The sequence below is a fragment of the Chelonoidis abingdonii genome, chromosome 15, assembly GCF_003597395.2.
Source record: "Chelonoidis abingdonii isolate Lonesome George chromosome 15, CheloAbing_2.0, whole genome shotgun sequence".
In the NCBI taxonomy this organism is placed as follows: domain Eukaryota; kingdom Metazoa; phylum Chordata; order Testudines; family Testudinidae; genus Chelonoidis; species Chelonoidis abingdonii.
Window position 1 is genome coordinate 25007177 of NC_133783.1, and position 21849 is coordinate 25029025.

A 21849-nucleotide genomic window follows, 5' to 3' on the forward strand; every position below is an offset into this window, starting at 1 on the left:
GCAGAACTGCAGTGAGACAGAGCTACAATGATATGCCGCAGCTCAGTGAAATATGATGTAACATCCTGGGATGAAAGTGTACTGTGCTAAACATTTTATACTGTAGCTTTCATTAATTTATGATTTGGACAAGAAAATGTTAGAGAAAACTGAAAAAGGCAAACTCCCCTCATTCCTCCACTGGAACGCCCAAGGTCAAATGGAATTTATGGACTTGATGCAGGAATTACTGGATGAGTTTCTAAGGCCTGTGTTACACAGGAGACCAGATTATATTATCATAATGGCCTTAAATTCCAGGACTCTGTACATCTGGTTCTTTTCTGCAAGCTACCAACAGCGTAATGTCATTAGAAATTTTCACCCTACCACTTAAGTGTCCCTCATTTTGAGGGATGATACTAATTTTAGTCCCCAAATTACCTACATTCCACACAAATTTGATGTCCCCTTACCTTTATTGTTGAAAACTGTTTAAGTTAAACTAAAGTATAATGAGTACTGAGGTTATAAAAAGACCATTTACCCTGACGGAAGCAATCCCACAGCATATGAAGTTTCCTATATGAATATTTGGTTCATGGTCCTTGTTTTGGGCCATCATCACAAACTTGGCCTTGACAGTTCATGAGGCCAACACACACCTTACTGAGAGGAGTCCTGCTAGATCAGATTGAACAATCAGAACATGTCTCATGAAAATTTTTCTGTAAACTTTATCCCTATTTGCATGAAAAATTTTGAAACTCATCACTTTTCTGCCAGGTAAAAAAAATTGAAACAATTTTCTGGCAGTTCACCAGATTCTTCCCTCTTCAAACAGTTGATTGCTCCTCTAGTATGGCTGGAAAAAACACCTGCCATAAGGCACGAGGATTCTTTAATTTTATTTTCCAGCTAAAATAAACTAAAGTATAAGGCAGTGACATGTCTTGCCCAAAAGCCATCCACAGTCATCCAGTGAATGAGTAACTCTAATTAGTGTTCTCTTTGCTCTCAGACCTTTGCCTCAATCTCCAGGCCAACGTGCCTCTGTACTGAATGTGACACATTTTAGTAGCTGTCTATGTTTGTCCCCCTGTAGGTTTCAAGACAACGGCTCTCTCAGCTACTGGGCATGACACAAGAGGACTCATGTCAAAAGGATCTCATTGCCTGCATTCTACAGTTCCTGATTATATTCGAAGGATAATGCGGAAGGACCTTGGTAAGAGTTCTGTTTATCACAGATGCTTGGATGTTGCATGTCCTAAGGAATCTCCCATAGGTGGTTCCTACTGCAGCTGGCACAGCCTCTGTGTGCTACCTGCAAACCCATGGATGGATGGATGTGTACTGAAAGACTGTTCTGACTGTGGCTGATTAACCAGAGGTAGAGCTATACTGCAGGGAGCACAGAATTAATGTTATTCTTATCACACAAGAGATCTCAATACCTTGAATAATTCATAACCATCTCAATATTGGCTAGAGGCCAGAGTTTTGTAATACTCAATGGTATAATCATCCTGAGACTTGTAAGAGAGACAAAATGAACTCATCACAAAATGTAATCCAAAGACTTGTAGAAAAGGTTGAGTCCAGTTAACAGTGTTTTGTTATATCTAGACAGTGTTTTTAGGCCGATCTAATAATTACCTAAAGATTTGCAGATGGGAGCTACCTGTCCTGTTCTTTTCAACCATTGGTTGGAGAGGCAATGTGGTATATATAATGCTACTAAATAGTCCCCATCTGCATTCAGTTTCTATCACATTACTGTTGGGAACTAGTTTTAAGTGCAATTTTTTGAAAATACTTTTCAGCAAGTCAGCACATAGCTAGTACCTGTCTCCTGTGAATGGTTTTGATTTTATCAACCCCATCTTTACTGACCAATACAACTATGGTCACTGAAAATGTTTTTATACCTGGCACTTAAAAACAGTTTCTTATAATGGTAAAACCTGTGATGTAGATGCCGATGCCGATATGTCAACGCTGAGCTTTTGAGAGCCATTGTCCAAGTGAGGCTGTTGTAGAAGAGCCCTTTCATTTTGTTTTATATACGTGGTTTGATTTCAGGAAAATTTTATTATAATTGGTGGAATGATGCTACTTGAAGTGACTGGGCCAATCAACCTATTGGGGATAGTTTATTTGGATATTAATGCTATTGCTTAAAAAGTCACCTGTTTAAATGGTTTTCTACTTTAAAGACATTTTATTCCGCAGTTGCGATGTCATGACTAGGACTCATAGCCTTCTGATATCAATGATGGGAAAACTGACTAAAGGCCTGGTCTACACTACGCATTTATACCGATTTTAGCAGAGTTAAACCGATTTAACGCTGCACCCGTCCACACAACGAGGCCCTTTATATCGATATAAAGGGCTCTTTAAACTGGTTTCTGTACTCCTCCCCGACGAGAGGAGTAGCGGTTAAGGAGCTCAGACAAGCCTACCAGAAAACCAAAGAAGCAAACGGAAGGTCCGGGCAGGGCCGAAAACATGCCGCTTCTACGCTGAGCTGCATGCAATTCTAGGGGGGTCGCCACCACTACCCCACCCCTGTCCGTGGATTCCGAGGTGGGGTGGTAATCTCAGCCATGGCTGAGGATTCTGCGGACGGGGAAGATGAGAGGAGGAAGAGGAGGAGGACGAGCTTGCAGAGAGCACACAGCACTCCATTCTCCCAACAGCCAGGCTTTTTCTCACCCAGACGGAATTACCCTCCCAGCCCTCCCAAGCCAGTAGCCCAGACAATGAAGCCATGGAAGCGACCTCTGGTGAGTGTACCTTTGTAAATATAAAACATGGTTTAAAAGCAAGCGTTTTTTAATGATTGATTTGCCCTGAGGACTTGGGATGCATTCGTGGCCAGTACAGTTATTGGAAAAGTTGTTAACATGTCTGGGGATGGAGCGGAAATCCTCCAGGGACATCTCCATGAAGCTCTCCTGGAGGTACTCCAAAAGCCTTTGCAGAAGGTTTCTGGGCAGGGCAGCCTTATTCGTCCACCATGGTAGGACACTTGACCACGCCATGCATGTAGCAAGTAATCTGGTATCATTGCATGACAAAGCCTAGCTGCGTATGGTCCCGGTGATTGCTGGCATTCAAGCAACATCCGTTCTTTATCTCGCTGTGTTATCCTCAGGAGAGTGATATCGTTCATGGTAACCTGGTTGAAATTCAGGAATTTAATTAAGGGGACAGAGATGGCCATTCCTACTGGGCTGTTTGCCTGTTGCTTAAAAGAAATCCTTCCTTGCAGGTAGCCAAGCAGGGGGGGGGGGGAGGGCGCTGCTGAGCTTTTTCGCGTTTGGCTAGCAGGATCTTCCCCTGCTACCAGCCATTGAGGGGGAAAGGGGGTGATTAGCAGTGATCTTCCATGATACCAGCCACGCGGTGGGGGGAGGGGTAAAGCGATCATCATCCCAGAGAATTGGATGGGGGGTGGTTTCTGCTGCTGCATGTTAACAGGAAAGAAGCAGCACTGAACGGGCTTTGCTGGTATTTGGGAAAGGAGGGCACTGTGTATATGAAGGCTGCAGAAGCCGAAAGACAATGGCTTACCATGGCGCATGCAAGCTGAATTCTGCTGCTGCCGGACCTGCGTCTGTGATCTCTAACACCAGAGCCGCAGGCACTCAATATTAAGATGCAAAATGCGACCTTGTAGTGAAATCACATGTGCTATGTAAGGTGAATAGTGTTGTTCACTGTGAAAGAGTATAACCATTGTTCTGTAAAATGTATCTTTTTAAATACTTCTCTCCCTTTTTTCCCTCCTCATGCAGCTGCAAATTTTTCAAGCCTCCCTACTCCATCCGAAGGCTATCTCAGATAAAGGCGGAGGAAAAAAAAGACGCGAGACGAAATGTTCTCGGAAATCATGGAAGTGACCCGCAATGAAAGAGCTCATCTGAATGAGTGGAAGGACGTGGTATCAAATTACAGGAAAGATGCCAGTGAACGTGAGGACAGGAGGGACCAACGTGAGGAGAGGAGGGACGCTCGAGAGATGAGAGGTGGCGCAGCAGAAGATCAGAGGTGTAGGCAGGAAGATCAGCGGTGGCGGGATGCAACGCTGGGGCTGCTGCGTGATCAAACTGACATCCTCCGACGTCTGGTGGAGCTTCAGGAACAGCAGCAGGGTCACAGAGTGCCGCTGCAGCCCCTGTGTAACCACCCTCACCACTCACCATGTTCCATATCTTCCTCACCCAGACGTGTAAGAACGCGTGGGGGAAGGCTTCGTGTGCACCGCCCACTCCACCCCCGTGGACAGCCCAACCAAAAGGCTGTCATTACTTTGAAAATTTTTTAGTGGCCTTTTCCTTCCCTCCTATCCTCCTCCCAAACCACACCGGGATACCTTGTCAGTTCTCTCCCTTTTTATAATGACTTTTAATAAAGAATACATGATTTTTAAATGATAGTGACTTTATTTCCTTAAGCAAGCTGTAATCGAAGGGGGAGGGTGGGTGCTTACAGGGAATGAGTCAATCAAGGGGGGGGGCGTTCATCAAGGGGAAACAAACACAACAGTCACACCGTACCCTGGCCCGTGATGAAACTGGTTTTCAAAGCTTCTCTGATGCGCACCGCTTCCTGGTGTGCTCTTCTAATCGCCCTGGTGTCTGGCTGCGCGTAATCAGCGGCCAGGTGATTTGCCTCAGCCTCCCACCCCGCCATAAAGGTCTCCCCCTTACTCTCACAGAGATTGTGGAGCACACAGCAAGCAGCAATAACAAAGGGACATTGGTTTGGCTGAGGTCTGAGCGAGTCAGTAATGTGCGCCAGCGCGCCTTTAAACGGCCAAATGCACATTCTACCACCATTCTGCACTTGCTCAGCCTGTAGTTGAACAGCTCCTGACTACTGTCCAGGCTGCCTGTGTATGGCTTCATGAGCCATGGCATCAAGGGGTAGGCTGGGTCACCCAGGATAACTACAGGCATTTCAACATCCCCAACTGTTATTTTCTGGTCTGGGAAGTAATTCCCTTGCTGCAGCCGTTTAAACAGAGTAGTGTTCCTGAAGACGCGAGCGTCATGAACCCTTCCTGGCCATCCCACGTGGATGTTGGTGAAACGTCCCTTGTGATCCACCAGTGCTTGCAGCACCATTGAAAAGTACCCCTTGGTTTATGTACTGGTGCCCTGGTGCTCCGGTGCCAAGATAGGGATATGGGTTCCATCTATCGCCCCCCCACAGTTAGGGAATCCCATTGCAGCAAAGCCATCCACTATGACCTGCACATTTCCCAGAGTCACAACCTTTCGTAGCAGCAGCTTAATGATTGCTTTGGCTACTTGCATCACAGCAGCCCCCACAGTAGATTTTCCCACTCCAAATTGATTCCCGACTGACCGGTAGCTGTCTGGCATTGCAAGCTTCCAGAGGGCTATTGCCACTCGCTTCTCAACTGTGAGGGCTGCTCTCATCTTGGTATTCTGGCGTTTCAGGGCAGGGGAAAGCAAGTCACAAAGTTCCATGAAAGTGCCCTTACGCATGCGAAAGTTTCGGCAGCCACTGGGAATCGTCCCAACCTGCAAAACTATGCGGTCCCACCAGTCTGTGCTTGTTTCCGGGCCCAAAATCGGCGTTCAATGGCTAGAACCTGCCCCATTACCAGCAGGATCTCCAAAGCGCAGGGGCCCGCGGTTTGAGAGAATTCTGTGTCCATGTCCTCATCACTCTTGTCGCCGCTCTGCCGTAGCCGCCTCCTCCTCGCCTGGCTTTGCAGGTCCTGTTTCAGCATAGACTGCACGAGAATGCGCGAGGTGTTTACAACGTCCACGATTGCGGTCTTGAGTTGCTTGCACGGAGGAAGGAATGAGTGACGACATTTACCCAGAATCACCCGTGACACTGTTTTTGCAACATCATGCACTGGGATCTCAACCCAGAATTCCAATGGGCGGGGGAGACTGTGGGAACTATGGGATTGCTACGGGATAGCTACCCACAGTGCAACGCTCTGGAAATTGACGCTAGCCTCGGTACATGGACGTACACCACCGAATTAATGTGCTTAATGTGGCCGCGTGCACTCAACTTTATACAATCTATTTTACAAAATCGGTTTATGTAAAATCGGAATAATCCCGTAGTGTAGACGTACCCTAAGTGACTAGCTGGCAATGGGCTGTTGCTCTGTACGTTATATTGGAGATGGCCTCCTGAAGCAAAGATGTTCAGGTCTGGACTTCTCCAAAGTCAGAGAAGATTCAGATCTATCTTCTTCCAGGCCTTGGCCTGAGCTGAGAGGCCCATCAGTGCACACTGTAATTCCACACACAACTCATAAAACAGCAGATCTATCACGTAGCCTTCTCAAAGGCCAGAGTATATGGGCAAAGTAGGGAGGCTTTGGAACATTCATGAACAAGCACTTTGCACTTGCTCCTGTAGTGGCGGGTGAAAAACATGGCTCTGAAGTTAACTCCAGCTGGTTTTCAAACACGGAGCTTTCCTATGTGAATCAAGGAGAAGCCACCCTATGTGAGGCTTTAGGGATACTGCAGCAGCAAGATGGCTGGCAGACAGAAACCTACCAGGTACAGTCCTTGCACTTGTTGCTTTTGTTACTCCAGTAGTCCAAAAAAGCTTTCATGCTGAGAAAATCTTGGGGAATGGAAAAGGGCTAGATGGAATCAATCTCAATCACTCCCTCTTATTATTGTTAGTAACTATCTCTAGCAATGCCCTCCCTCAAAGAGCTCCTTTCAAGACTAAAAGGCCAGTGTCAAAAGAACAACAGCAACGTGTTTATCACATTTCCAGCTGTCTGTGCATGGAAAGGACTATGGGTGAATTAGTTTGAAAGGCTAGGGGGCTGTGTGTGGGGGAGAGTGGGTGTGACTGCCAGGGCACAAGGTATGTGTGAAGATACAGAAAAGCAGGTAGATAACAGGAGTGCTTACAGGAAACCATTCTACATTATGGTCAATGTAAAAGGAAACAGGTGAAACTTCTAACAGACAATTGGCTAAGCACGCACACAAATACATTAAACAAATAGACAAGATGAAAAGGCTTTGAGGGGAAAACTCAGTCAATCATAGTCCCAGAGAAAGTTCAGAATGTTTATGCTACAAAATTAACAGACACCAGTTCATGGCTGTGTTCTGGTTTTTGTTATTTATGTGTTTATATAGTAAGATCTTTACTAGGATAGTTTCCTTTAGCTAGAAAGGAAACAGCAAGCACAGGATGAACCTCTGGTGGTGAATATTTTATAAATAAATAGCAGTGACATGATTTAAATATAATGACTTTCATCTATAAAACAAATGGTGATGAAAAAGGACCAAAATCATTTATCATTTATTAGAAAGGCCCCAGTGAGCGATTCAGTGCCCTGCGGTGCATGATCTGAGAGGGGGCCTGGGGCCTGATGCCAGCACACCTACATCACTGTGGTCAGGATTACCCTGCCAGGTGTTCTTTTATCCCAGGGAAAAGGAGAGTTGGTGCTGAGTACAGTTCTTCCCAGGCTTGGCAAAGTCTTCCGAATGGAGACAGTGCTGGACGTTCCAGTGGACCAGCTATACTATGAACTGTTTGAGAAGCTGGAGCAAATGCCTGAGTGGAATCCTACCCTTAGTCGAGTCAAGGTAAATGGAGAGATGGGTCTGGATAGTCTACAGCCTTTAGTTTCTCGTTTGCTACTGACTTGCCTGCTCACAAATCTCTCCCAAAGCCTCCTGCAGTTATTTTACATTTATATAAATGCTCTCAGGACCTTTGACAGAATTGAAAACACAGCCAAATTAAATACCCAAATATAGGTAAAGCGCAGCTGTGTCCTTCAGTATAACCCTCCAGCAGCAAGCCAGGCAACTCAGGAGCTCAAATCCCCTTTTCCCTAAGTAATTCCCCATTTATGACAGCTTCCCACTCCCCTCCATTTCCAATGCCTGGATACAGAGCTGAAGTTTGTAGCATGGCCTGAAGGTCAGCAGGCTGGGGTATTTCAGGCCAAGGGGAAGGGTGAATTCTGATGCCATGGAGCCATTGTTAAGAACACCCTGCCAGCAGCCCCTCTGTGTATTGTATATGCCAGCAGGACTTCAAGTCCAGCTCCTCTGCTGATCTCAGCTGTGATGGTATGTCACAGGGAAAGAGGTGGTCTCTATGGTAGGTGGGACATAAACCATTTAGGGCTTTGTAGGTCAAAACCAACACTTCAAACCTTACTTAATAACTCACAGACAGCCATTACTGATAGTGGAGCTCCAAAAGAATGTACTCATGGTAAGATTCTCCACCTACCACTAGACCTTGGATCACAGGAACCTATATAGGATCTTAGAAGAGAGAAATGTGTTGAATGTCAATGCCATTCCCTGACAGGGCAGGATATAAACCCACAGACAAAACTGCACAGAAGGACTCTGGCTATTTAGAAGAGGTGGAGCCTATTACATACAACTATTGCACCTTGCTGAGAACACAGACATGAAACTAAATGCAGTAAAAGAGCAGGTCTTAAAGTGGGGCAGGGAGTTGTGCTACACGAATATATATGTTAAGATTTACTTGAGAGTGTGAGCGCTGGGGGGTGGGGGGGCTTTTTGTTTTGGATACCATATTCATCAAGAAAGAGGAAGTAAAACAATTCCCTTGGGCACCCTGATTACAGGAAACTTGTATTGATCATTGTCCAATATATTAGTGACTGGCCCATGAGCCCAAAGATGGAATCTCAATGAGAGGGTCATCCCTTCAATGTGTGAGCAGCTGTTAGATATTTGCATTGGGTCACAGCAAACAGTAAACTGGAATAGTTTAGTGTTTTATACAGAAACAAGCTGCTGCCTTTATGCCCCCCCTGCAGATATCAGTGTGCAGAGATTCTTTATAAGACCATCAAGTTAAGGGCCCATGAACTAATGCATAGAGAATACTAATTAACTGAGTGGAATGAATGTATGTGCCAAGTCATTTAATGAAGTCCATGTAAACCAAAGTTCACAAGTCAGAGATGTATAGCAGAAACCTATTGGAATGCTGACAGCTACCTGGATAATTAAACTGATTATACAAAGATCTTTGAAGGGGTCTTCAGCAATAAAATAGAGAAACACACCTCCTTTCCCCACCCCAAAAACAGTAGAGGGTTGGGTTCTGAGATGGGCCTTAATAGGAGGTCAAGTACCTAATCAGAAGTAAAGAAATAACTAGTAAGAGCAGAAGCAGCATTTTCCCATTGGCTAACAGGCTGTAGATCTGACTATTCCTACCCTGGGATGTTTTCCCAGAAATGTTCTGTTCTTCTCAGGACCCAAGACTGCTAGTAATGCTGCTGTACTGCAGGGAGAAACACAGCACTGGAGTGAATTTTGAGTGCATTGCAGCTTAAAATTAAGTTTCTCTGCTTTATTTTGATTTGGCCTCTAATTCCTGCTCTCCTAAATTTAGTAACTTGCTAGTCAGAGATCAATGTTACCTCTACTGCGTTATAGCTCAAGGCACATCCCTGGCTAGCTTCTACACAGGCTAGTGGAGTCACACAGTATTTCCTAATCAGTACGTTCTTTCTCTTTCAGCTTAGCTTCCACACTAGTATTAGAAACACTCCCCGCCCTTTTAAAGGAAGTGAAGTACCTAACCCATAAACTGTTGCTAGCTAATGACATTTCTTCTTCCATCAATAAGACTAACCACTTCTTTCAGCCCTCACAGCCTATCCCTCCTAATATTGGTTAACCCAAGTTCATAGGAGCACATCCCCCTTATATTGTACTGGGAGGATTACTTAATTATCCGCAGCCAGTCAAGCTCTCCCACCCTGCCAGTCCCTGTACTTAGCCCTTGCAGCTGTGATCTTTCCTCTGCTGCGGAAGATAGTGTTAATCCCATCCCTGCCAACTCTTAGGACAGGTTGATACTTTCCCAATCATTAAGCCTATATAGGCAAGGAAGGAACAAGTTCTAAATGGGACATGAAATCCAGCCTTTGCTACTGTATATATGCCTTGATCATAGCAGCTTTGGAAAAAGATGGGGGGATGGTTAGAACATTCCACCTCTACTACTCAAAGATCTACCAAGAATACATTTAAAGGTGGGTTTCCACAGCTATGGAAAGGTGCTAGCAACAAGGAGAACAAGCATTTGTTTTGCAAAACCATTAGTGCCTTTAAGGGAACAAAATGGTCAGCTGGTTCAAGGGCTGTTGTCGCCCCTTATGCTTGTTTGGAAGGGGACCATGTTTTCCAGACTGTTTGGTTATTGCAGTTTCCAATCCAGTAGTTTCTATTCAGTTCTTTGGTTTGTGTTCTTGCTAAAGATCCTCCAAAGAATTGGGAAGGACACCCTGTTGACTCATGAGATCACTGCTCAGCATCCTGGGAACCTCATTGGTCAAAGGGACTTTGTCAGCATACGGCACTGCTGGAAGAAGGAGACAACTGTGTATCTGGTTGGCACTGCAACCCACTCCGAGTTCATGCCCATGCAAAAGGGGCAAGTCAGGTGAAGGCTCTGAATGTTAACAAGAATCTGTGCATGCATTATTTTAGCATGTGTGTTGTGCACTCAAGAGGTACATCTTCCGTATAGATGCTGTTGTGTGTGTGTGTGAGAGAGCACGAATGCACAATTTCGGTGGAATATAAATATGTTCAGCACAACACACATCTAGGGCCACACAGAAACCACTCTTCTGAACAGTTAGCACCTAGCAACTGCAAGACAGGTAAGACGTTAAATAATTGAGTGTTTACATTTTATTTTTAACAAGGCACCATTACAAGTGAAGATCCCAGCCCTCTTTTGGGCCCATCAAGTGCACAGATGGACACTAATATCAGTCTCTAATCAGGAGAAGATCTGAAACAGAATAAGGTGCAGCTCAGGAATGTGATGTCTTGATAGAGGGGGCAGGACTGGAATGGTAGAGTCTGATGCAGATTAGGCCTGAGGTGCATTAGACGGGCTGTATAGAGTGCTATGCCTGGTTTCTAGCCTGCATCGCTGGAATACTCCATTACGTTTATGAGCACTAAATTCACTTGCAAAGTACAGGCCTGACCCTACAATAACATCTGCACAGGAATGCCCACGTGGCCAAGCAGAGACACATTAGCTGCAGGGGTCTGCCTGCAAAGATATCATGGAAGGACTGGGCAAGGAATCTAAAATGGAATGTTACTAGTGAGGTGATGCCTATTAAGATGACAGCTGATACCTGTATACTTCAATGGTTAGACAAACTTCTTCCCCCAGGAAGAACTACCCATCTGTGGCATTATTATTAGACCTCAATAAATGTACTTTTAATCTATTTGTATTTAATTCATGCACAAGTGGCTCAGTCCAATAAGAAGGGTTGTCATGGAGAGCTTGTAAGCACGTTTCAGTGTGAGCAGATGTGCTAATCCAAACCTGAGGTGGCTGGGACTACTTTAGTGTCCAAATCAGACGGTTCAGTCGGTCTCTCATTGGAAAGAAGCTAAATTCCTTTTTCTCCCGCAACCGCCAGGGCCGAGTCTGGGTTGAGCTGCATTGTTCTGCAACCGCTGGAGGGTGACCAATGTCAGACTCGCTTCACCTGGCTCCTGTGCATGGACCTCAAGGTAAGTTCATGCTGCCTTGCTAGTATATATGACCACTTTGCTCCTGGTACCTGTGGGAGGCAGACTTGCGGTATGAGGAGGACTCTAAGGCAATGATCCTTTCTGGGAGCTGGGGAATGGATCGCTGTAAAATAATAGCCAGACACTAACTTCACGTTCCTTAGCATGGTGCGTCATCACATTAATGCTGGTAGCTAGCCAGGCTGTTTATACTCTCAGGAGCCCCTGGGATGGGTGCATTCTCTTTTCCTTTGTTTCAGAGAAGGAATGCACAGTGCAAGCTGACACAGTACTCCTGGGGGAATTCTGCGCTACTGCGCATGTGCCGAATTTATGTTCCCTGCAGATTTCTTTGCTTCCCTGTCAGAAAGTCATTTTTCTGCGGGGAAGCAAAGGAAAGCCACAAGAGCAGTCATGCAACCTTTCCCAGCAGTATGCTTCAGGTGCCCAGGGCAACTGGCAAAGAGATAAATCACTGTGGGGTAGGGGGCAGGACCAGCTGGTGGCTCCTACCCTGCACCATCACACCCAGACCCCCGTGCTGAGCCCCAACCACCTTCACCTGGACCCCCCTGCAGAGTCCCATTATCATTGCGCCCAGAACCCCCCCAACAACCCCTGTGCATCCAGATCCCTGCCACATCTGGATTCCCCACTGAGCCAACTGCATCCAGATTGCCCCACACAGAACCCTCTCAATCCACACCTGGATCCCCCCACACTAAGCCCCTCCACACTTGGATCCTGCCTTGCCAAGCCTGCCTGCCAGCACACACCTGGTACACCTGGTACAGCGGGGCAGGGCCCTGGAGTGTTTCTGGGGCAGGCCTGGTCCTTGCACTGTGTCAAGGTCAGGTGCAACCTCACTGCTGAGTCTGCGTCCGGGGGGAATCTGTGCACAGAATTTTTATTTTTTTGGCACAGAATGCCCTCAGTAGTAAGGGATGTGCCATGTGGGCATGATTCACCCCTGTGCTGACACTGAGGCAGGGACCAAGAGGAGGCATCTTGCATCGCCATTATTCAGACTAGCTTTAATTGCCCGGTCACAGGATAACCTTAGGTCTCTGTCCTTGTCTCCTCTAGTCCAAACTTCTATGAACCTCAACCCCAGGGCTACTGCAGTGGGGGCACAAAGCTGACACAGTCGGTTCTGCACCTGCAAAGTGCCCCCCTCCCTCCGATCCACATGCTCCCCACCCCCACACTGGGGGTACATTCCCCAGGATGGACTCCAAGCTGCCAGACTCCTGAATTTGCACCTACATGGATGGAGCCCTCTCTCCAAAACTGAGCTGAGACTGGAAAATTCGTTGCACTGACATCTTCAGCCCTGCTTATTTAAATATGTTTTGTTTTTTTAAGGGATGGATCCCCAAGTCCATTATCAACCGTCTTCTACCTCAGTCTCAAGTGGACTTTATCAGATACCTACGTCAGCACCTTTCCACCAAAGCACACCCCTGAGACAGCATTGACCACTAAGATACACACTGCTGCCTTCTCCACATTGCAATCAATTGCCATTTATAATTAATGTTTGAATATGCTTATCACTTATTATTATGTAATGTGTTGACAGAGTTCTTGGTGCTTCAAAAAACAATGAAAGACACTGTTCCCCCAAAGCTTACAGTCTGATGGATTTGTATGTAGATTACACACAATTTATATATCTGCAGTCCATACCCAGATTTGCCAGTAACAACTACAAGATGATTTTTAACCTGAGACAGAAGATTTTGCTTTGTTGATATTCCCAAAACAGGCAAATCATATGAATTTTCTCATCTATTTAAAAAAAGTTTTTGTTTGTCATTATTAACATAAATAAACTTTCCATACAAGTATTAACAACTCCTATTCATAACCTGTATTTGCTACCTTTAAAAGTCCCATCTGTGTTTAGTAACTTCTTCTTATTTATGTATTTATTTTGTTCAAATTCCAGAAATGGTCATACATAATATAAAATCTACTTGAGCCTGACATAAGGCTGTGCATCGTTTTTTTAATGGAAAGGATTTCCCGTAATTTATTTCTCTTTGCCACTAATGATGGGATATTTATCTTTTTCCAAAAATGAGCTACTACAAGGCTGGATGCTAGCAGTAATTGTGTTATCAAGGAGCTCTACTCCAAGTTAGTAACCTCTTTTAAAATGTTACCTGATAGACTCACTATGGGTTTTGTGGGTGGCCTCGCTTTAGTTACCTTGAAAATTCTATTTGTTTTTTCTCCAGAAATTCTATTATCTTAGGGCATTCACGGCATATATGCAGAAAGGTCCTTATTTCTCTCCATCCTCTCCATTATTTATATATATATTACTTCGCTTAAATGGTATGAGGTACCACCGATAACATATTTTGTAGTAATCTTCCTTAATGGTTACCCAAATAGATGAGACTTGAAATTAGACGAAGGTTTCTAACCATTAGGGGAGTGAATTTCTGGAACAGCCTTCCAAGGGGAGTAGTGGGTGCAAAAGACATATCTGGCTTTAAGACTAAGCTTGATAAGTTTATGGAGGGGATGGTATGATGGGATAGCCTAATTTTGGCAATTAATTTGGCAACTGATCTTTGATTATCAGCAGGTGCGTATGCTCAGTGGTCTGTGATGGGATGTTAGATGGGGTGGGATTGGAGTTACTACAGAGAATTCTTTCCTGGGTGCTGGCTGGTGAGTCTTGCCCACCCGTTCAGGGTTTAACTGATCACCATATTTGGGGTCGGGAAGGAATTTTCCTTCAGGGCAGATTGACAGAGGCCCTGGAGGTTTTTCGCCTTCCTCTGCAGCATGGGGCATGGGTCACTTGCTGGAGGATTCTCTGCACTTTGAGGTCTTCAAACCACAATTTGAGGACTTCAGTAACTCTGACATAGGTTAGGGGTTTGTTATAGAAGGGGATGGGTAGGATTCCGTGGCCTGCTTTGTGCAGGAGGTCAGACTAGATGATCATATTGGTCCTTTCTGACCTTAAAGTCTATGATAGACTCTCACAGCACAAGGCTGCCATAAAGGGAGGAGGAGGAAGATGCAGGAAACAAGCTCTAGGCCTGTGCCTTTCATGTTTAGTTAAATGCTGCTACAGCCAAGGCGGCATTACAACTGGAGAGCAACTGAAAAGCAAAATTCTGATCCTAGCATGAAACACCCCAAAGCTTGGAGGGTGTTCAGCTGCAGTACATGGGCTGCACCCATTGTAGGGCTAGGGCTATAGGGATGGTTTGGGCTTCTCTCTACTTATGTCTTTCTCCACCACTTTTCTGCTCAGAGCTGAACTGGGTAATGACCCCAGCAACATACAAGTTGTGTTCCGGGTAGCTTGTAACACCAACAGGAGCTCAGTTAGTGGGCTGCTGTGCTGTGTTTGGAAGTGGGTGGATGTCATTGAAATAATCTCTGCTCGTTAGCACTATATTAGCGCAAATGACAAGGCACTTGCCTAGAGAGCCTAAGGATTACCCCTAATTGTGAGCTCACCACTTCCTGTACTAGAACAGTAATATGGTGTCTGGCTCCCTCTAGTGGTATGGCACCTCCTACCAGAGGACCTACAAGGTATTTCATACTTTTTCATATTGACTTCTGTTTCACGTTTATGAAGCAGAGTTTCTTTCTCTGCTTTAGTCTGTTGTCAGTTTCATCTGATATTGAAAACTTGGGTTGTGTTCTTTGGCTTGAAGTGGTCAGTCACCTTTTCTTTAGAAAGTCTAAACTGATTTTTATTTTTCTCTAATTTGATGGTACGGGATATAAAGAGGGAAGCTTCAGTCCCCAGAGCCCTAGGCCCTGTCTTGACTGGCAGAAAGAGTGTGTTTTTCAAACATGTTAGCTGGTGTCTTGATGGAGCTTTCCAGTCTTATTAAGATAACGCATTTGAAGCCATGTTAGCAGGTTGTGCGGTAGCCAAGGATGTAACCTAGGTTAAAACAGGGCCAGGTAACATGGCTTTGAATGTTTGAGCCTAGGTCTTGATGGGGCTCTCCAATCATGCTAAGCCAAGTTGAATGAGGTAACACACTTTTTGTCCATCAAGGCAGAACCCTGACAATTAAACTATACAGAGAACAGGGACGGAATTGCAGTGAGTTAGGAATATGCTTGGATTCCATCCAGGGATTCCAGTAACATTCTGTGAGTCGAGGTCATGATCTGTCCATAAGATGGGATTTCCTGGTGGTTGCATTGCTACACATTTATAACTAGGATAAACCACACTTACTACTCCAAATTTGTAGCTTAAAACCACTGGGAGCAATTTCTCTGGCCCTTTAACGAGCATGGCCTTCTTAAAAATGGGATGTTTGTTTGAATGAATCCATCCCCATTTTGCTCACCGAACAGATGGCCGCATGTCTCACTGCACAGAAACTATGAAACATAATTAAAACCAAACACTGCAATAGTGGGTCAGACTGCATGAACCAAGCAGGCTCATCTGGTTTTTATGAAATGTAGTTATTGCAGCCGTTTCAGTGTGCTTGCTAATTTATAAGTGCATGTGTTCGTGTGTTTCTTGGGCCATTCTCATTTACTGAATAGAAACACTGCCAAAATGTCTCTAAGATTTCATGGGACCCAGCCAGGTGTGTGTCTGTATAGGATTTATTGAAGTTAAATAAAGAAATGAAATACTGTTCTTCTTAAAGCGTGAATTAACTGATACTGCCTCTGATTTAAACCCCAGCCAGAGATGTGGACTGGCGGTGGGGAAAGAGTTATTGAACACAGTCCCCTAATGATAGAAATATGGACAAAGCTCATTTTTTGGATGTTACACTCCACTAGACTCAGTAGTACTGCATACTCACTTTAAACAGGTGCAAGGCAGTGGAGATGAGGCCCATGCAAGGACCTCAAAGTGCTCTACAAACTAGTGCAATGGGCCTCTGCACTAGGCATTTTACTTCATCTAATGGTGGGACTTTTCCCATCACTTTTATAATCTTCCTCCCCATATCATTCTTCCTGAAACCAGAATGAAATCTACTTCCTGCCCATTCCTCCCATCTTGCATAACGTGCAGAGAGATACTATCTGGGACTACTGCCCAGGACCCCTGCTACTGCTCAACCCACTTCTCAATAACCACACACAGGTTGCATTATTCACATGGTATATTTCCCCCATTGCCCTCAAAAATAAACCAACAGAAAAAGGTGAGGGCATTGAATGGATTTTTTACATTGAGTTTCAAAAAAAAACAACCAACAACAAAATTAATAAATATTAAAAAGCTCTGAATCTTATATGTACAAAACTTTATACATCATAACACTGGACAAGTTTACATCACAGGAATGATTTGACATGTTCATCGGCCAAGGAGGAGATAGGAAACCACCCCAAGTCCCAGCTCCACTCATCCTGTTAGGTATTGGCTGCAACATACAATCTTCTTGTGGGTGGGAATGGCAGATGTGGGAGGAGACAAAGTTCACTACTGCGGGATGGAGAAACTGGTGATGTGACTTGCCTCATACACATAGTGTCATTAGCTGGTGTAACATTGGTACAGCCCTGTGCAAGACCTTAAACTGCACCTCCTTCATATACATTTGAGTCTCACTGTTGCACCCAGCTCTGGTGGTGACTAGTGTTTTCTCTGGGTTGCAAAGCAGGTATATATTAGGACCTTACCAACATCAAACAAATGCCCAACTCGCTACAGATCAGTCTATACTAAGCAAGAAAACCATTTTAGGGACATCAGTTGCATCAGCTGGTTTGTTGTGTTGCTTGTCCTCGCAACATTAACACTTTTGCAGAACTCTCTCGCTACATCCACACACAATCTTACAACCACTGTTCTACCAGTGGGTTCCAGGTTCCTTGAAGCACCATCCTATGGTGCTCTATCATGTTGCAGGGAGTGAGGGCTTTGGAGTAATTTCCAAACCTGACACACTGCACTGTGGGACATAGGCAGCAGAAATGGGTGTACTGGTGTAGCTGCTAAGCCTGTAGCTTCCTGCTCACAGTAGGTACAAACTACTTATTCAGCCAGTCCTGAGACAAAGACTTGCCCCCAGATGCTGCAACAGAAAAGTCGTACAACACCTAGGACAGTTGTTGTGTGTGAAGTGCAAGGACCTGCACATGCGCTGCTTTCTGGAGACATCCCAAACAACGATTGTTAGCAACCGTTTTTTAATGCTTGATGTAAACAGGTTTTGTGGGGGGCAAAGAGCAAATGTGTTGAACCTGCTTACGGGAAAAATTTTGCTTCACTGGGAAAAAGCTGAAAAACTGCCTATGTTCATCTTAATCCCAACACGGTATTGAGTTGCCACAGAACTAGTAGGAGAGATGCATGTTACCATATCCACCAGGGAACAGTTCCCTCTTCTCAGCTTTTCCCTGTGGATTCAAAGTAAATGTCGTAGCAGATGTGGCCTACAAGTCACTAGTTCACATTACGACTTTGGAGCTGATGCAGCGAGTCATCACAATTACGTACTATGTTTTAGTGCATAATTTATATTAATTATGTGCTATGTTTATATAATGTGTCAAACCCAAGCCCTGAAATCAGGGCTCAGTTTGACTCCACATGTGATAGGTTTTCAGACCTTAGCCATGCTGGTGAACTGGGAGTAGTTGTTGGTGAGATGGCAAACGGTTCCTACCCCACCCCAAACTCTCCAGAGGCTGGGGCTGAAGTGGAGCTGCTGGTATTCTGGCACTCAAATCTGCTTACAATACTGATCAGGGATGACCACTGGCTACAGACAGGAATTGTGGAGGATGATGCGGTATTTCCTAACACGTTCCTCCCAGTGGGTTGCCATCAAAATAATGTACCTTGGTGGGAGCTGTTAGCTTCAGGTGAGAGTCTTAGAAAAGAATGCTCTTTAAAGTGTAAACATCACACAAAATAAAGCATTATCTTTGGCATAATAAATAAACACTGACACTCAAGCACTCCCTTAAGAAGTTCATAATGATATTTCAATCAGAGGGACAAGCCGCTAAAGTTGTGTGCAGTTTGCAGTAAGAAGTCGTCTAAGGGCCAGACTCTGATTTGTTACACCCATGTAAATCTGGAGTAGCTCTATTAAAATCAATGAGGTTACTCCAGATTTACATTGGTGAAGCTCTTGCCAGAACTGGGCCCACGGTCTGCAGCAAACCTATGAAAGGGTCCATGATGGTTCCAGAAACCTGCATGCCTCTATCACAGACATCCTGTTACTCTCTTTCCTTACATGGGTTGTTAGTTTTAAGAATGCTTGCTTGTTACATTTTGGTAAGGGGTCTGCAATGGTCTGACATGAAATTGCACTAGCTACCTGGAGTAAATGAACCTTTGTAAGCCAATCAGGTTTCCGCTTTCACTAAACCCGTTTTATATATCAGTAAATCTCAAGGCTGGGAAAGTGTCTCTGAGGTGCAATGGGTCACAAGTAGTTTGCATTCAGGGACTGGTTGATCTGATCTCCAACAGCTTCAAATTCCCTACAACAGAACCAGCTGCAACAGACCAGGCAGGTATCATTGATACAGCATGCACAGAGTACCAACTAGGCACTCTGTCCATGGCTTCCTTTTCTTGGGCTAAGTCTCCAGCATTACACTGGCCTTTAAATACTTAATGTAGCCTTCAGAAGCATACAGCTGGGACTCTGAGTTCCGTGCCTGCCAGTGACCTCCCTCAGGCTCAAAACATGTGGTCACCCCAGCTATCCCTCCCCGTCTCAGATTCCGAGAGACGGTTCTCTACCCATCGTGTCAGCCACATGTGCGGGTGCAGAGTCACTACCAACCCATGCATCTGACAAAGTGGGAATTCACCCACAAAAGCTCATGTTCCAATGCATTTGTTAGTCTATAAGGTGCCACAGAACTCTTTGTCGCTACTACAAACACAGATACTCAGCATTTTTTGCCCTTGGCTAAAATGTCACAGCAAGCCTTCCAATGGAGAAGGTAAAAAACAGAAAATGTAAGAGGTAGTAAAGAAAGAACAAACCATTTTTCACTACTTTCCATTCCTGCCAAAAGGTCCCAAAGGATTTCATTAGTTTAACAAATTATTGGGTTTTTTTGAGCATTTCTACCCCTTTTGTCACTTTGGTGTATATACACTTCATTCATACTATAGAGCCCTTCTTCTTGGAAACACATCATTTAAAATTAAAGCTTTAAAAGCATTAACCAACAATATAAGCATATGGACTGGATTACACCTTGTTATGGGTTGAGTTAAAACCTCACTGAAACTGACATATGAATGCGACTTCCACTTAAAATAGCTGTGAGACATTTAAGGAACCACAAATAAAACAAGGCCTAACAGAGCCCCCCCCAGGAGTTTTGGATCATGTAGGTGAAGGGGTGAGTTGGGGAAGAAGGGGAGAACACACAGAAACTGAAGACAGACAAGAACAGAGAGGCACGCAAAAAGCAAGAAAGCCAAGCAATAGCCTGTGAGTACAGTGTGACCCCGGACAAAGCTAGTGGGAAAATGCTTTTGGGCCTGTTGGCTAAAGAGGCTTGCTCCTTTTGCTCTCGATTCCTCCTGCAATCAGAGAAACAGGGCTTTGCACATTCCTTGTAAATAAACAAGATTGCAGCAAAGAAAATACCAGACACCATCAATTGTTACTTCCAACTGGAACATCCCAAGGCCCTGAAATTTGACTAGCTGCTCAGGTCAAGAAGGGGCAACAAGATCTTTCTCTTTACAGCATCCGTTTGAGGCAAGTGAGCGTCCTGGTTTCTGACACAAGAGGAAGATTATCTAGGACCCACCCCTTCAGGATGCTGGGCACCACCTACAAAGGGGTGGACTTCCTCAGCCGACAAGTTAAGACGAGGTCTGGACTCAGCCCTTCACATGAGGCATGAGGTGGATCTGACTCTTACTGAGCTCTGAACACTCCTTAACTCCATCAGGCTTGCAGTCTAGAGACTAAGAGCATGGTGCAAATCAGCTGACCCACATTCTTTCCTGCACCAGTGACAACTACAGGGGTGCAATCCTGCTCCCACTGAAGACAGCAGGGAATTTTGCCACTGATTTCAGTGGGAGCAAAAGCAAGCCCACAGTAAGCACAAATGTCAGAAAAATGTGAGAACGGATTTGCAGCCGGACTCATGTCTCAACTTCTTGCTGCCAAGCCAGGCCGGGCCTTCAAACCCACCGACTATTCCAGCAAATTTGCCTACCTTATTCTCATTTGCAATGATCCCTCACCTGCCTTTGCTCAAACCGTTGTCTTGTCTTATTTGTGTCCATCTTGTCCAGATTAGGCCTGGCTCCTGCAAAGCACCAAATGCCAGCTGCAATCTTCTGAGAGCCCTCAACTCCCACTGAAGTCAGCACTCTCAGGAGATGTTCAGCACCTTGCTTGACTGGGTTTAATCCTGCTTGTGGGAGTTTTGCCATTGACTTCAGTGGGAGCAGGAACAGAGTCAGACTAGATGGGTATGTCCACACTGCAATTAAACACCAGTGGCTGGCCCATTTCAGCTGACTGGGGCTCACAGGGCTCAGGTCACAGGGCTATTTAACTGCAGTGTAGATGTTTATACTTGGGCTGGAACCCGGGCTCTGGGACCCTCGCCACTCACGGAGTCTCAGCAGGAATCAAAACAGACCTTACAGAACAGTTTTAGAGGACAAGCACACATACCTCCAGCCAAAATTTCAAATGAAGAGACGTGCATTGTCAGATCCACACATCGCTAACCAAACTGTTCTACGCAGGGGATGCTCTCCTCAGGACCTTCAGGGCAACATACTTCTTTCACAAACACAGGAATTTGCAACATATTTATGTACTGAATTCCCTCGTTCTCTCTGCAGGTAATGCCACACTTCTTCCCCTACTTCTGCCTCTTTCTCTGGTGACTGACCTTGCCATTGCCTCACTAGGTAGAGCCTCTAGACACAAACACCCACTGCCAGCCTTGAAAGGACACCCTACACAGCTGGAGACAGGTTGTAAGCACAGGGCAGTCCAATGACCACCCTCCCCCCACCCCTGCCCCAAAGAAGCCAAACACCCCTGCCATGTACCATCCCTCTCCCAGTTGGGTCAGGATGCTGACAGCTACTCTCCTGACCCTGATTTTGAAACTGGGTCTCCCCATCTACACGTAAAGAGTACAAGTCCATCTGGCCTGCTGTTCCCCTGCCCCCTTGCTCTGCTCTTCACTGAAGTTAAGAATAGAAAATCTATTTGCAGCACCATTTCCAACAGGATTTCAGAATCCACTGTGATCCTTGCCACATGGATAACAGCAGCAGGTGAGTGAG

General features: G+C 45.2%; 1 protein-coding gene across 1 annotated transcript; it reads left to right on the plus strand.

Annotated features, from left to right (window-relative positions):
- Nucleotides 1-6374: 6374 nt before the first annotated feature.
- LOC116826175 (steroidogenic acute regulatory protein, mitochondrial-like) lies at nucleotides 6375-21400 on the plus strand. The gene is made up of 7 exons (XM_032782723.1): nucleotides 6375-6551; nucleotides 7452-7610; nucleotides 10289-10473; nucleotides 11483-11576; nucleotides 12942-13029; nucleotides 20889-20946; nucleotides 21397-21400. The coding sequence occupies exons 1-7, from the start codon at nucleotides 6375-6377 to the stop codon at nucleotides 21398-21400; spliced, it is 765 nt and encodes a 254-aa protein (XP_032638614.1).
- Nucleotides 21401-21849: the final 449 nt, after the last annotated feature.